The sequence below is a fragment of the Amblyomma mixtum genome, chromosome 4 (genome assembly GCF_055824585.1).
Source record: "Amblyomma mixtum isolate Tamu chromosome 4, ASM5582458v1, whole genome shotgun sequence".
NCBI classification, from domain to species: Eukaryota; Metazoa; Arthropoda; class Arachnida; order Ixodida; family Ixodidae; genus Amblyomma; species Amblyomma mixtum.
Genome location: NC_143015.1, coordinates 107,273,521 through 107,289,523, shown reverse-complemented (window position 1 = coordinate 107,289,523; position 16,003 = coordinate 107,273,521). Strand labels below are relative to the sequence as shown.

The following is a 16,003-nucleotide window of genomic DNA, read 5'->3' as shown; positions in this document are numbered from 1 at the left end:
AGAGAGAGAAAACGGTCGCTCGTGGGCACTTCGTGGGTCTGGGGAAAAGAGAGAGCTCAGAAAAAAAAAAAAAAAAATGAAGCCCAGAGCGCCGATTTTTCTCCCTGCTCTTTCTTTTCCCTCCGTCGTTCCTTCGTTCCTTCGCAGCCTCGTTGACTGCCGCTCGCATAGGCTTCGCTCTTATCGCTCCATCTGCGCCTCGCGTGTTTTATTTTTTTGTGTGTGCCTGTGTTTCAACGCGCGACGTGAAGCAGGCCTTGAAGTGGCCGGAGATGAATGTCTGGAAGATTTAGATGACGATGAGTGCTTGGACGACGCGTTTCGCGACTTGTCCAATTTTCTCGACGCCGTTCCGTCCGAAGTGGGACTTTAACGCTGACAGCGAACTTCAAGAACTTCAAGCGGTAACTGGCGCTCAAGACGCCGACTCCAGCGACGACGAGGGCAACTGTGTTGTCGAAGAAACGCGTCCGTGCGCAGCCACTGAACTGCCGTCAGCGTTAGCCTGATTCGGCGCTGTCGCGGCGAAATGGAAGGCACTGTGCTCTCGCACCTGGACAGTCTCGAGAAGATCGAGGCCAGTGTTTTGAACTTCGTTTCCCAGGGGAAAAAGCAGCCCAAAATTAGTGATTTTTTTTCCGCGAAATAAAGCGCTTTCACATTGCGTGCCCATACTATGTGATTCGCGGCTGTTCCAAACGGTAAGCCACAATTTGTTATGATCGGGAGTGCAATTTTAGCCTATATCTGTATATCGAATTTTCGCTATATCGAACTATTTTCCAATCCCCTTCGAATTCGATATATCCGGGTTCGACTGTATTATATTTTTAGTATTCGAATTCGATTCGAAATCCAAGTATTCGTGTTGTTTCGAATATTCGACCCGATGCAAATATTCATATGTAGCCGAATATTCATTGCGAGCACCGGCGTTCATTTCGGTCCGCAAGCCCTATCGACAGATACATAACAACATGGCGGCGCCTACACTGAAGGGAAATTCTTTCTTCCTCCAAGGGCCATGCCGTAGCTGACTGCGCTGGTGAGCTTTTTTGCGGCTATACCTGCGAAGCTGGTATAGTCAGAGCTGTGCACGAAGTACCTCGCAATACGTGCCGGTTCAGTGCCAAGTGAGAGGGCATTTTCTGTAGCTGGAGGAGTCGTTTCAGCTAGAAGAGAACTATACTTCTGCCTGACCGTGTGGTGCAGCTGGTCTTCCTTCACGACAACCTTTTACGTCATCCCAGGCAACGTGCTTTTGTGCTGATGGCAAGCTAGCCTTAATCAATGCTGTGTACTAGCCATCTTCTCTGATATTTCCACTCTTCTAAGAATAATATTCGAGACTTTGATACTTTTTGTGCAGCCACACACACCTTTTGTGTTCATTTAATCGTCGATAGTTGAACGGTGGTGTTCTTGGGTGCCCAAATAAATGTTTGTAGTGATTAAATGCGTCTGTCCTTGATTATTCAATTTGATATTCGGAACCAAGTATTCGTATTCGAAAAATGATATTCGCACACCCCTAGTCACTTGGGATGCCGAAGCGCACTTCCGGTAGTAAGTGCTTTTAACTGGTGCGCTTGACAGGGGTACATCCACGAGAGGAAGGCCTGATGAGAGCTCTGCTAACACGCCTGCCCTTTCAGGCGGGGCCATGACGATTTGGGGGACCACTACCTGGACTGCGGAGACCTCAACAATGCCCTCAAGTGCTTCTCCCGGGCCCGTGACTACTGCACCAGCAGCCGGCACGTCGTCAACATGTGCCTCAACGTCATCAAGGTAGTATGCCTATCTGTCGATCCCCATTTGTGACCCCATGAGAGTACAGTTGAACTCCTTAAGGGGGGACACTGAGGAGAGCTCTATTAATATTTTTTTTTATAGTAAAATCCGATAGTTCGGCATGTCATGGCTTTGTTGCCACTTGGCCGGCAGCGAAAGATGCATTTATTTCTAAGAAATTTGGATTCGAAGTTGAAAAAGTTTTTCCCGCCGCTCTGATTCAAACTTGGGATTCTCCTATGACGACACAGGACTAAGAGACGTGAAACATGACGTGCGCATGACGTAACGCAGACTCCGTGATTTCTGACGGCCAGCAGAGCGGCCTAGCAGCAGCCGAAAAGAAAGCTACCGCCGGCCGCACGTTGAAGGCATCTATCGGCTATTGCGGCCGTCGCTACAGTCGCTTCGCTTACGTTTGCACTGGCGTTTTGTCAGCGTTACGATGGATCTCGTTCTCGAAGTCGTCAACGAAGTTCTCGCAAATAGACACCTTTAGCATACCATGTACCTTGTTACCGCTAGCGGAATACTGGTAGCCCGCCTACCGCCGGAAAACAGGCACTGATTGGTCCCGATGCTTCAGGAGCGCGCATAGCTGCCGGGCACGTGGCACCATCTGGCGACGTCAAGGAGATTTGCGCATGCATTGGCTGTGCCTCAGTGATTCATGGCTTCTCGGTTCCTGGTGTTGCTAGAACCATTGGTTCTAGCAACACTGTTTTGTCCTATGACATCATGAAGCTTGTACTTGCGAGTTTGGCCTGTGGCGGCAATACCTGTATTTTGGTTCTTGCTCTTTTCTACGTTACAAGAGCTTTGTTTTCAGTATGAGTGGTGTTTTTGTAATCAGGAGCTGGTATTCTGTCGATACAAGCGAACTTCAATTTCTCCTCAGTGTCCCTTTAACAACAGACAAGTACTGGAGAGGATGGTTTGGTTTAATGGGATTTGATGCCCCGAAGTGACTTGGGCTTTGAGGGACGCTGTAGTGGAGGCCTAGTTTTGATCACATCGCACTGTACACTGGTCTAGAACATTTCGCGTCCATTGAAATGCGGCCGGGATCAAACCTGCATCTTTGGGGTCAGCAGCTGAGTGCCATAACCGCTAAGCCACCGCGGCAGCTTGGAAAGTTCTTATCTGTTGTATGAGAGGTCCTTTATAAGCAGGGTTTCGTGTTTTTGTTACTTTCTGGTCTCTCACTGTCTTTATGTTGTCAGCCAGTCACTAGGAGTTTCACAAAAGAAATGTGTAGTTCTTTATGCAAGCTCATTAGTAGAAAATGTAGCTGTTTACTTTCTTATCACATATGGCTGTACTGAACTGCAGCTTCACTTATTGACATTCTCCGTTACACCGATTTGTTGCAGAACGGTGTAGTACACTTAGCCCTCAGTAACTGGAAGCCGTAAAAACTGGAAAATTTTGAGATAAATGAAGTGCCGAAATGTGTGGAATTGGTCTTGCTCTATGTTAGCCGGCTGTGTTTTCATCATCATCATCCAACCTCTGTCTTGTGCCGGCTCTGACTTCACTGCCCCTGCAAATTTTTCCTGCTTGTCATTACATCCGACTACGCTGTCTCAGTTACATTTTTGTTCCCTTAGTTGGTATCCTCCTTGTCACTCCAATAGACCACCGGTTGTAATTAGTCTGTGATAGATCATAACAGGGTGGCACTCCAAATGACAAGTAAAGGAACTGTTTTAGGCCAAGTTTTTAGGTCCACATACAATATATATATATATATATATATATATATATATATATATATATATATTATATTTTAAGTTATAAATATATTAGTAACTAATTGAATACCTATGCGAAAGGAAACTCTTTGGACTGTGAAGCATGCTGTGGAGTGTAGGGCTCAAGGTTAATGTTGACCGCCTGAGGCTAAGTATTTAAAATGCATTTGTTCCGCTGACAATATATGGTTCATTTGCTCTGCATGATGCTGAGGAACTGGAAAATTTTATTGGCTATGTTGGGCACTCCTTGAAAGACGCTAGTGTTAAATTAAAAAAAAAAAAAACGCTGTGTACTCAGATTTTGATTGTTGTAAAAAAAAACACCAGCTGGTCGGACTTGGTCAACAGCCCGCCACTACAGCATGCCTTGTAGCTGGGACTGAGCTTTGGTGTGTGAAATGGTACCAGTAGGATTAATGAATTAGCACATCGTAAGTGAAGTTCTAGCTGCCATTCTGGAACTAGGAAAGTCGTGTTTGTGCTTGGCCGCAGAAGGGTTTGAGATGCATGTCCGTGCAGTGGCATTCAGAAGCTTTTCTTGACCTCGGTGGTGGTCTGTTTTATTATTCTTGTTAATGCTTTATGGCTGATCAGTCTGCTTCTTGCTATGAAGCTGTCGGATATATTTTCTCGGGCAGCACACAAGAACGGCGTCCCATTTCTTTTCCACAGCTGTGAGCGGTGGTGACTAGTTTGCACCGAGCTGCTCTACAAGCAGGTGCCACATGGGTGTCTTTCATGCACTCCCACTGTTACGGAGATGATGCTGGATGGCATTTAGAAGCAACCTCCTTTTTTGCTGAAGGCGCCAAATTTGAGTTTGCCTCGAGTGGGTGAGAGGTCTTATGCTGACAAAGGTCACAGGTTGCCCTCCCAGTTAGGCTTCAGTCCTCGGGCATAAAACGGTACTGAGAAGAGTAAATGTGCCAGCTTTGCATCTGCCACACTGCCATTAATGTGCGACAGCTGTTTGCCTTGAGAGGCCTCTTAAAGTGAAAGCTTTACTACGGTATGTTTCCAGAGTTTCGCCGACCACATCGCTTTGACTTTGAGCGACCTTCAGCTGCTCTGGAGCTGCACCAGCTTCGAAAGCAAAGGAAAGGTGCATGAGTGGCCCCATGGGACGGTGATTGCCTGTCGCTTTAAGCTACGTGGCGGTATACTAACAGATGTGCGCTGCATGCGTTGGCATTGGCAACGTTGTGGCAGAGACGCGGCAGTGAAGCCATAGGCCATCGACGTTCGTTGTGTTCATTGGCGTTGACATTCTAGACCAATGGTTTTTGAAGAAAGGAAGCATAACTGGCTTCCTGGATCAGTGGACACCTGAATCGTGTTTATAGGTATGTGGGAGGATGAGAGAGAGAGAGATGTAGGCTGCATGCGTTAGCGCTGACAAAGTTGTGGCAGACACGTGGTACTGCTGCAAGAGGGCGCAGTGTTCATTGGGAGAGCGAACTCTCGCAATCAACCATTAACTGCCACCTGTCAGGGTGGCAGGGTTGGCGCCCTGTCTATCCAGAGTCCGGAACGCACTCAACGTTACAGAAGCCAAGCCGCGTTTTGTTGCCCTATATGCCACAGCTTTCACTCTCTAACCAGGTTCAGCAGTAGTTGAACCGCAGCTAATTTTTTTGTTCTTTTCCTTTCTCCCCAGGTCAGCATCTACTTGCAGAACTGGTCCCATGTCCTGACATACGTCAACAAGGCAGAGGCTACCCCAGAGTTTGCAGAGGTACGTGGACCTTCCTAATAATAGTAAAATTAGTGTTTGATAATTGAAGTGACAGAAACTGAACTAGTAAAAGGGAATGAAATAATGTTGAGTCTTTTGGCTGTTTACTTGGTAGCTTCAGTTGTAGTGGGCAAATGGTCACAGTTGCTTGTTGAGGTACAGCCTGTGACCAACTTCTTGGGCACAAAAAATTTGGACAGCTGAATTATGGTGACAGCTTCGTGCAACCGTCTAAAACGCTGGAGTTGTTGGAAGGGTTCGTTTTCTAGCACTGCACGACTGTTTGGACTGGTTTCCTATCCTTGCCAGTCCAAAAAATGGGTTGGTGATCAAGTTTACCATGCTGAAAGACAAAGGAAGAAATGAGAAAAGCCCACATGTCAGTGCAGGGAGTTAAACTTCAGGTTTGCCTGTCTGCATAGCTTTTATGGGTTTTCATTTGTGTTTGTGAGTGATGCAGCTTTCAAAACACTGATCAGTGTTGCTCTTGGCCATTGCTGCGTACAGTAAAACCTCGATGGTTCGAACTTGGTTAATTCGAAATCCCAGATAATTTGGAGAATTTCTGCAGTCCCGTAATTTCTTATGTAAAACGGACCGCATAATTCGAAGTGGCAGAATGCAGCAGCCCTGTTAAGCCGCGCAGAGATTGCCAGAAAACATGACAAGCAGGTCTCATCGTGAACCCCAAATGACAGTCAGCTCATGGTGGTTCTGGCTTGTCCAAGTCTGTTGGGCGTTAAGCAGCTCAGTAGTGATTTACTCTACACTCTTATGTTCTCTGTTGTACAACCTGGCATCATCTCGGCTGCTGTTGAGCTGAACTTCTGGCAAGATGACCAGACCCACATGGTTCCAGTGTGTTTGTCTTAAAGCACCGCTAAGGACAAGTTGTAGTTGGCTGGTGTTGATTGCGGCATTTCAATGCCAAAAGAGGCTGCTTTCTCCAGAAAGGGAACATTTGTGAGCTAGGAAATGCTGAAAGGTGAAGTGTACGGGTGTCGTGACCATCCGCTGTTTTCACAAGCACGCTCTAGGGCTAAGCTGCAGCACAGCTCACTTCCAAACGGCGATCACAGAGTCTTTCTCAATCTTGATGTCGCTAGTTTCAGTCGGATGTCAGGCAAGGAAAAGAAAGAACCGTTTTTTTTTTTTTCAAGTGCTACTGCAGGTGTCCGTACAGTGGGCAACAAAGCCAGCAGGCACGCGCTTGCTTCAACACAGCCTGGTGTCGTCTACAGCGCAGACACCAAAAATACTAAATGTATCGTTTACCGCTGAACGAAACATACCAAACAATCGATTTTTGTACCATGAGCAGAAATTTGAATTTTCTTTGGAGCACCTTCAAACGAACTCTACACCTTTAAGTCATTTGCGCTTCCTGCCTGCCTTTCTCCTTTCAGGGCCACGCCAAGGACACGCACCAGAGCATTGTGACCAAGCTGCGGTGCGCTGCCGGTCTGGCCGAGCTCGCCACCAAGAAGTACAAGTCGGCGGCCAAGAACTTCCTGCAGGCCAGCTTTGACCACTGCGACTTCCCCGACGTGAGTCTCCAGAGTTGTGCACACAATGGGAGGTGACTCTGGTGCTTACTTTGCTGCGTAGTTCCAGCATTGTAAAAGCCCTTGCCTGACACCTTGCTGCTGTGTATCATCATTGACGATGATGATGACTTCACGAGAGGGCGCGATCCACTAGTGCCCTCTTGTGACATCACCCGGAACTAGGCAGTTGAAGTTCCCTCTTAAGGGGGGACACGGCTCTTTGCAGCCGAAAATTGGTCAAAAAATCGCATTTTCAATCTTTTCATTTTCGCGATCCTGAGGTGATTGCGCAGCTATCTACAAATTTTTGTTGAAAAATACCGCCTAATTCATGAGTTATAGCGTTCCAAAGACGTGAAACCGCGCGCGCGGCACTTTAAATTGAGGTCTAATCGCACCGAACTTTGACTGCCCGCAGTTCGAAAAATACGCGCTCCGCCGGCGCCATTTTGGTTTCGTTTGAAAGGTCTCGATTCAGGCTATTTCCATACTCCGGTTGGCAACTATGAGCAAGCCCAAGCAGCGGCATACAAAGAAACAAAATTGAGCAAAACGCGCTCTGCTATTGGTTCTCAAAATCACGTGACCAAAATGGCGACTTTCGGTTGGTTGACGGCGTCGACCGTTTGCAGCCCGGCGCCATTTTGTGTGGGTCGGGCAGTCCCACTGTCACGGCGAAGTGAGGTTTATGGGGCGCTAAGTGCGAAATATTTCAATTTACGCAAGTCTTAGTCTAAAAGCACTAAAAGATATTGATCCGAAGCGCGCTGGGAACACTGTATCGTTGCATCCTTGTGTCTACATTCAGCAGCCACGCTCCAGGACGGTCCGATAACGCCGTAACCGGCGATGCTTAGCCTGACAGCGAGGATTGAACACTCATCCTGAGGGAGCGAAAGGTATAGATACGAAGCGCATCCCGTTATCTATTGCACGGACCCGTTATCTACAATCAGCGAAGCGCGCTTCGTGATGACCTGATAACGCTGCTTATAGCCCGACTGCGAGAAGTGATCAGGGCGATTCCTGCCGCGTACAGACAGCGTAATCGTGACTGTGCAGATACGGCGCGCGCGATAGATCGAGATCTCCGATAAACCTGATGACGCGGCGCCAGCGGTGGCCGCGAAACGGCGTCCCTCAAAGCGCGGAATGGGAAACCTTGACGAAATAAATTTGTCTCTCAATATTTTGGGGGGCAAGATGAGCAAAGAGCACGTATCGTTTGTTATGGGCTGACTGCAATCACAGCACCGTTGTGAGGTAGAATCGTGCGCTGCAGCTTGGGGGAGGTCACAGTGCAAAGGCACTCCTCCAAACAATGCCATCTATTCGCCGGCAATTTGCTTGTTGCAACCGCAGTTATGTCGACAGGAAATGGTGCTTTTATATCAGAAACCAGCCAGAACTCACTTCAGTGATGTCTAGTTACCCTTAGTGCCACAAAAATATGCCAAAAACGTTTTAGAGCGCAGCTCTTTGGCGTCCGTTCCTGGGTTTCGCGTCGTCGTCGGCGTCGGCCTCGTAACCAGCTCTGCCCCCAATGTCACGCTTTTCAATTGGTCGAAATGCTCGTGACGTCACAGTGCGCGAATTTCAAATGGGGCCAATTGTACTTTGGCTAGTAACCATGCAACCAATCAAAGGGATCGTATAGTGATGCTGCAACTAAGTTGGACTGAGTTTAGTTAATTGCTTAATTAATCAATTAGCCTAATTAATATAGAGGAGAATGAAGAGGTCAGAAGAAAAGAAAAGAAAGACGCACGCCGCAGCGACAACAGCGTCCGCGGAAGGAGACGCTGCTGAAAAAAACAGATAAGTACGAAGGCGCGTTCCCTCCACCACCACGCACTTCCCCACTCAGTAAGACGTTGCTCGTTTCATATACGTTGTGTCGAACATCCTAGACAGTTCCAACAATTGACAGGTTAATGACAGAACACGATGGATAGAAATACAATAATATAAATATGAAATAGCCTAATTAACCTTTCTAGTTAGACCGCATAAATCAATAAAACCGAGAACGAAATTCGTCGAGTTGGGGAATCGAACCAGGGTCTCCGGAGTGCGATACGAGCACGCTAGTCACTCCGTAATGCCAGCTGAATGGTTTGGAATGAACAAAGGCGCCTCTAGCTAATACGGCGTCTTCGTTCACTCCCATCTTCCCCCTTTCCCTTACGGCGAGGTGCAGGTGTCCACCCAGATATGCGAGAGAGATACATTTCCTTTCCTCAAAAAATAAATTTACCGTCCAGCAAGGCGTACAGCCGAATTGGCGATGGCGTTCTGTGGACTCCCTGGCAGCGTTGCAAGACGCTGTCGCGTTCCACTCTTACAGGCGAAGCTTAACATGTTAACCACACATCAGTAACACACGCAGATAGCCAATGGACGCGTCATTCGCTGGCAGCACTTGATTCATCATTCACAACCACATTCTTAACGTACGCTCCCTTGCCGCACATGCCAAGGACGTACACCACGATCACATTCTGCGCCATTCCTCTGTACTTTGCTTTGCTGAAACCTGGATGGATCCCGAAGAGCCTCTCGAAATCATAGATTTCCTATACTGCTGTGGTGCTCGCAGAGACCACAACAGAGCGGCGGGAGTCGCTATCTACTTGCGCACAGGTCTCTCTGCAATACCAGTCGAAATGTTTGGCACGTCACATGAACTTGGCGAACTGTGCGCCGCAAAGTTGCCCAACGGCTTGCTGGTAGTAGCTGCCTACTTCGCCCCTACCGCACTCACGAAAGACGTCGTGCACTTCCTGCAACTCGCATTAACCGTCCATCGATCCACACCGATGTTAGTAGTGGGGGACTTTAATGTTGACATAAAGACAAACAGCAATTTCCTAACACTTATGCGGGAGAACATCCCGTTCCTCTCGCTCGTAACGCGTCCCACGGCTGTGACAACCTCGCGAGGCACTTGTATAGATCTCGTCTTTGAGAATCAAGCATTGGTGTACCAAGTCGAACATATATGAGTCTATTTCTCCGACCACAAAGCTTCATTCATGACTGTCAAGAACTGTTAGTGGAATCTTTGTTAAAGGAATACGTGTGAAAAATAAAAAAAAAACTCTGTGATAGCGCATACATGTGTTGCTCGATTTCTTTGCCTCAATCTATCGAAAAGGTGAAACAGCTTTTTGCTGGGCTCAAATCTCGCATTAGGAAGTAACGTTCGGTAATTTTTGGGCACTCTCTTGCAGAGGCGGCGGAAGTTGATTTCTATCTTTATTGGTGCTGCTCTTAGCTTGTTTATCACCGTCGCTCGTGAAATTCTATTGAACATTTTCCAGTTGTGAGTGTGATGCTGTCACCAAAGTACTGTTCCTAATTTTTTTTTACTATTTATTCTCGATTATATACATTTTGTAGATATACATTTTGTAGATTGTAGATTCAAAGCCTGTGCCAGAATTTTGTATCTACATTGCAAAATTCTCGCATTCCACATATTATCCTTCATGAGCTTATGCGTGCTGCATATCAAGCTGGCCGGGTCTATTGTCACGCCACGTAGTGAAAGCAGAAATGCGAAATAGGCTTGCAGCACGAAGGAATTTACTCTCGTCATTTTATGGTGTAGAGGGCATGCTGGTAATGTGCGTGGCAAAAACATTCACAAACAGTGCCGGTCTTGGCTTCCACGTCCTTGCTCGTCCAAAGTGGGCAAATGGCATTGTGGGGTTCGCTTCGTAGCCCTATAAAAAAAGAGTTCATAGACATAGATAATAATTCTCACTGGTGTCGAACTGTCTTCCTGCTGCCTGGTTCCCATTCTCCAGTGCATATTCAACGGCATGCAACTTCATTTTTGCATCGTGGCTTCCTCGCCTTTTGGATGGGGTCATGTTGAGTAAAAACAATGCATGACGCATGCAAAGCCATGCGGATGGTGACACTGAAATCGAAGCTTTTGAGAATATGACTGGACTGGATGCCATTGCAGCACAGACTGGCTGTTGAGAGACTATGGGAATCTAGCCTTAAGGTAGCATTTTAAAAAGTTTTAGCATAGTGCATTCCACTACCATTAACTGCTTCCGCAGTCAGCTATCTGTGCAGGTGTGGTTTGCTCCCCGCTGAAGCGGATCATGGTAGCGGTTAGCGCTGGGCTAAAACTGTATAGTAACTCGATCCTTCTTTTCTACACAATGATTTTCTTTTCAAACATCGTTACTAGGAATGGCAAAAGATGGTGCGCGGTGGCATGTCATTTTTTGCTGTATATAAGTCACACTGAAGAAAAAAATTTTTTGACTTGTACACTGGAAAATACAGTACATATCTACGTCAAACACCCACTTTTCTGCACCGGGAAGCACTTTTGGCTGCTCCAAAAGCTGCTGCAAAGCGACCTTGACCAATCACATCACTGTACTTGTCGTTCCTTTTATAATCTTGCCTGATCGCTGGAAGGAGAGAGGCCCGGTAAAGCTGTATTAGACCGACCTTAGCCTGCTTTTGGAGGCAGCGACCTGAAATGGATAAAGCAATTGAAACAAATTGATGCACTGCACTGAACTTACTGGGTAACCCAAGTGTTCACCTCCTTCTTTTGTCCTGCTTGTGTTTTAGATGCTGTCCCCAAACAATGTTGCCATGTATGGTGGACTCTGCGCGCTGGCTTCGTTCGATCGCCAGGAATTGCTGCGCAACGTCATCTCCAGCAGGTGGGCAACACTGTCTTGGGGCTTCCTCTTTTTTTTTCTTTCTTGGCTTGACTTGCCCTGGCTTTGTTTGCTGTGGCCCTTTTGCCCCCAGTTTTGATGGGCGATGGTGGCGTGAGTGTACAGGCTGGATTAGGTGGATTAAGCTGGATTAGCTGTCAGCAGCTGACCTGCCTAAGTCACTGACATGAATGATTGTGTGTCTACCCCTGTCCTATAAGGCGAGTGTCCTCTAAAAACTTCAGGTGTTTTTGACCCTGATCGCCATTCAGTTCAGGAGCCCTGAGGGAACATTGTGCGAGAAATGTTTGGAACGGAACGTTCATTCTCGTCAGGTTTGCCCAGGAGCGTCTTGCGCGCTCGTCACTAAAACGCTCGGTTTTCGGTTTACTGCTGTTGAGCTTGAAGGATTTTCATAATGGTTTTTTTTGTTGTGGAGCACTGTGAATAATGTCTTAATAGGATGGGAAAGAAGCAGAAAAAAAAAACTGCTGCAGAGTTTCCACAGTGGACGCCCTTTACTTTGCAGCCGCATAGATGCAGAGAACTGTATGGAAGCAGGGAGCCTGAGTTGGGCTTCTTTCATGCAGCTTCCCCACAATGCTTTTGTGTGCTACTAGCACCTGTCAAAGAGGAATAAGCTTTTAGCATGGAGCTTGGAGCTCTCCGGAAAGTCTTGTACATCCGTTTGGATGGATTCTCATAATAATGTTTTCTTTTTTATGTGTGTTTGTATTTTAGTGATAACAGACACGTGCTGAACAAGTGGTGCTTTGTACTGTCTTGCTGCATCACTACAGTGCATAGAATTTTTAACCTGGACCTTGTCTTCTTGGGCTTTCCCTCAGTCGTTCGCTCCTTCATGTTGTCTGCTGGTTCCAGAGAAACGTGAACGGTGAAGTGAGGAAGGCTAGCCCTAGGTGTTCTGAGAATTCGGCCAAAGGGGCAGTTTTGAGTCATTCAGAATCTGCGTGAAGGTGTTATGTCTGCTTATTGCAAACACCGCGGTGGCTCAGCGGTTGTGGTGCTCGGCTGCTGACCCAAGAGGCTGGTTCGATCTTGGCCGCGGTGGTCGCATTTAGATTGGACGCGAAATGTGAGAGGCCTGTATACTGTGCAGTATGAGTGCATGTTAAAGAGCCCTGGGTGGTATAATTTATCCGGAGTCCTCCGCTACGGCATCTCTCATAGCCCGAGTCGCTCTAGGGCATTGTTAAACGGCATAAAAACCAAAAAAAAAAAAACCCAGATGTGTGCCTACAGGGACTGGGCCACACAAGCTTGAAGCATTCTATGTGCCCAAATTTGCATGGGATTCTTGTGTGCTTTGCAGTAGCAGGGGCATACTCATTGTTCTAACCTTAGGCAACTTAGTCCTTATCACTTTATTGATTTGGTCGGAGAGCAGTGGTTGACATCTAACATGTATTACCGTAGTTGCTTGTCTCACTGGTTTTGATGCAATAGTTCTGATGGTGGTTTTTTTTGTGTGATGCCTTGTGTCTGTTCTCTCAGCTCCTTCAAGCTTTTCCTGGAGTTGGAGCCTCAGCTGAGGGACATCATCTTCAAGTTCTACGACTCCAAGTATGCCACCTGCCTCACTCTGCTCAACGAGATCAAGGTGAGTCGGCGGTGGTTAATCGCATGTTGGTCGGAGGTAGTTTCTACAGTTGTGGTAATGGGAGATTAACAGCCAAGGGCAGGAGTTCTCAACTTCGTTCTGCAAAGCCCTTCAGTTCCTTGGAGTGCTTTCTGGCTTCCCCAAGCAATTATTATATCTGTGCCTGCTTCTACCCAAGCTCCCTTTTTTATTCCTAAACTTTTTGAATCATTCATATATAGCAATTATAGTATGATCAGTCCCAAACTAAAATGGGTATGAAGAAGTTTGGTTTATTGGGGTTTAATGTCCTGAAGCAACTCAGGCTATGAGGGACGCCGTAGTGAAGGTCTCCGGAAATTTCAACCACCTGGGGTTCTTTAACGTACACTGACATCGCACAGTACACGGGCCTCCAGAATTTCACCTCCATCGAAATTCCGATGGAGGCAGGCGAAATTCTAGAGGCCCGTGTACTGTGCGATGTCAGTGCACGCTAAAGAACCCCAGGTGGTCGTAATTCTCCGGAGCCCTCCACTACGGCATCCCTCGTAGCCTGAGTCGCTTCGGGACGTTAAACCCCAATAAACCAAACTTCTTCATACCCATTTTAGTTTGGGACTGATCATACTATAATTGCTATACTGTATATGAATGATTCAAAAAGTTTAGGAATGCATGCATGCCGCACACATCTATGCTCACTGGTTTGCAGCCTTATTGTTGCATCAAACACGGATGTGGCTTGGTAATTATTCTTTATTATTCAAGCCTGTTTCCACAATGAAAGCTGAGCTGCAGTGTCCTTTAATTAGAACGTTCCACTCTGTCAGAGAAGTAACACAGCTTGTCATAGGGCTTCTTGACATCTATCTCCATATCTTGCTTTGGAAAAGTCTGAACTTTTTTTTTTAGATGCGAAATGGCCCTGCTTGTTCGATCCAGCAGAGATTTGAAGTGTAGCTGGCATCACTGACTTCATGAAAACAGCGCTAGACGCTTTGAAAAAAAGAAGAGAAAAGTGACGTGCGCAGTCATAGATGCTGTACTTGAAAGGGCTAGTGAAGGCAAGAATCAAGTGGTTGTAAGAGACCAAAAGGCTTGGAATTTTCTTCTTCTCAGGGCATACAGTCATAGTTACACATAATCCTGATGCAGAATCGCAATGCATTAGAAAATCATTCTCTTAATATATGTCTTATTTCTCTTGTCCACTTCATAGCTTCTTATTTACTGTGGTCATGTTGCTTGTTGTCGAAACAAATCGTTTCTTCTATTGAACTGTGGCTGTGGCCCATGTGGTGCGGACGTGGTTCTGCATTAAGTTACACGTTGTTGTCTCCCCCCCCCCTCTCTCTGCAGGACAACCTTCTGCTGGACCTCTACCTGGCCTCCCATGTGAACACGCTGTACACGCAGATCCGGAACAGGGCCCTCATACAGGTCAGCTTACCTGCGACGATTCTTCTCACTGAGTGCAAAATCGTGCCCTATTGTTTTTTTCTTTGTGAAGACTAAGTGGGTCCCTCCTCTTCATTGAGCAGTCTCAGATCTTTCAGTCCTTCTTCCATATTTTCTAGGCATTCTTCTGGGGGGAAAAGGGTCTTAGAGATGAGTTTTATTAATGAAGTCACAACTGTGAAATCTTCAGGGAACATGCATTTTTGTGTGCTGATTCCAAATATGTAATTTAATTCTATGTACAGCAAATCCTTGTGCACTTATGCAACATGTTAGGTAACTTTTGCTGAGGGTTTGGAAGAAATTCTACTGCAGGGAACTTGATAGATTGCATGCCATTGGTTTCTCTTGACATCAAGCTGTGCAACAAGGGTAAAATTATCATTCTGCCGGTTATAGGAGGTGAGTTATAGGATATTGAAATGATCAGTTTCTTCCCATTTGTGAAGCGTCGAATTCAAAAGCCTGTAACTCAACTTCTATGATGGGCAGGATAATGATTTTGCCCTTATTGCATAGTTTGAAGTCAAGACAAGCCAATGGCATGCGTCCTAGCAAGTTTCCTGCAGCAAAATTTATTTAAAGCTGTTGGCAAAAAGTAACATAACATATTATATGAGTGCATAAGGACTTGTTTTACGTAAAATTAAATTACTTATTTGGTATCAGCATGCAAAAATACAGTAGAACCTTGTTAATTCGAAGTCTGTCGGACCGCGAAAAATCATCGAATTAACCGGGTTTTCGAATTATCAAAAATCGACGAAAAATGAGAAATAAACGTACAAAACATGGCTGCATCAACACTGCACCTTTATTTTGCCTGAAAAACGGTCACTTGAAGTAGTCATCGATGCACGACTGCTTGGCGCGGTAGTTAGAGGTGCGTACATACTCCGACGTTCTCGGCGCGCGGGCGAGAGCCGGTTGTGGTCGGATACGTCAGATCAGCGATGCTACGCCAGGCGCTCCGACGCGACTGCTACTTGTGGCTACGGGAGAGAGGGGGGGGGGGGGGGGGGTACGCTCGCTCTTCTGCCACCCTTTGATTGGGGGCACTGCTTGGAGTGGAGCTCCGACGCGAGCGCAGAACGTTCTTCGTTCGACACGCCGCCTGGGAGAGGAGGCGAGTGGTGCGGGAGGCATGCGCAGTGCATTCTGGGTGGGCGGCTTCGGCGCGCTCGGCGCGAAATAGAGACATGCTCCACGGTGCGGTCAGAGTGCGCCGAAGCCGCCGGACACGTCCGCGGTCATAGCCATGCCGCGCGAGCGCTCGCTACGTCGGAGTATAAACGTGCCTGAACACAGAACACGTTCGATCACGGCACCGAACAATCAAAACACTACGAGCAGCGCCTGCCACGAGCTAGACAAACAACGGAAACGGAGCCAGAAAAATTGTGACCTAGCAG

At 47.0% G+C, this 16,003-nt stretch overlaps 1 protein-coding gene across 6 annotated transcripts in view; it reads left to right on the top strand.

The window, feature by feature from the left end:
- Positions 1-16,003, top strand: part of CSN1b (COP9 signalosome subunit 1b) — an 81,548-nt gene that overhangs the window by 10,695 nt on the left and 54,850 nt on the right. For all 6 annotated transcript variants that reach the window (XM_089587401.1, XM_089587400.1, XM_089587402.1 and 3 more), the window contains exons 5-10: positions 1,656-1,791; positions 5,209-5,286; positions 6,693-6,833; positions 11,439-11,533; positions 13,046-13,151; positions 14,493-14,573. In XM_089587401.1, the coding sequence (XP_089443527.1) occupies positions 1,656-1,791; positions 5,209-5,286; positions 6,693-6,833; positions 11,439-11,533; positions 13,046-13,151; positions 14,493-14,573 (637 nt within the window). The remainder of the gene's footprint in view (positions 1-1,655; positions 1,792-5,208; positions 5,287-6,692; positions 6,834-11,438; positions 11,534-13,045; positions 13,152-14,492; positions 14,574-16,003) is intronic.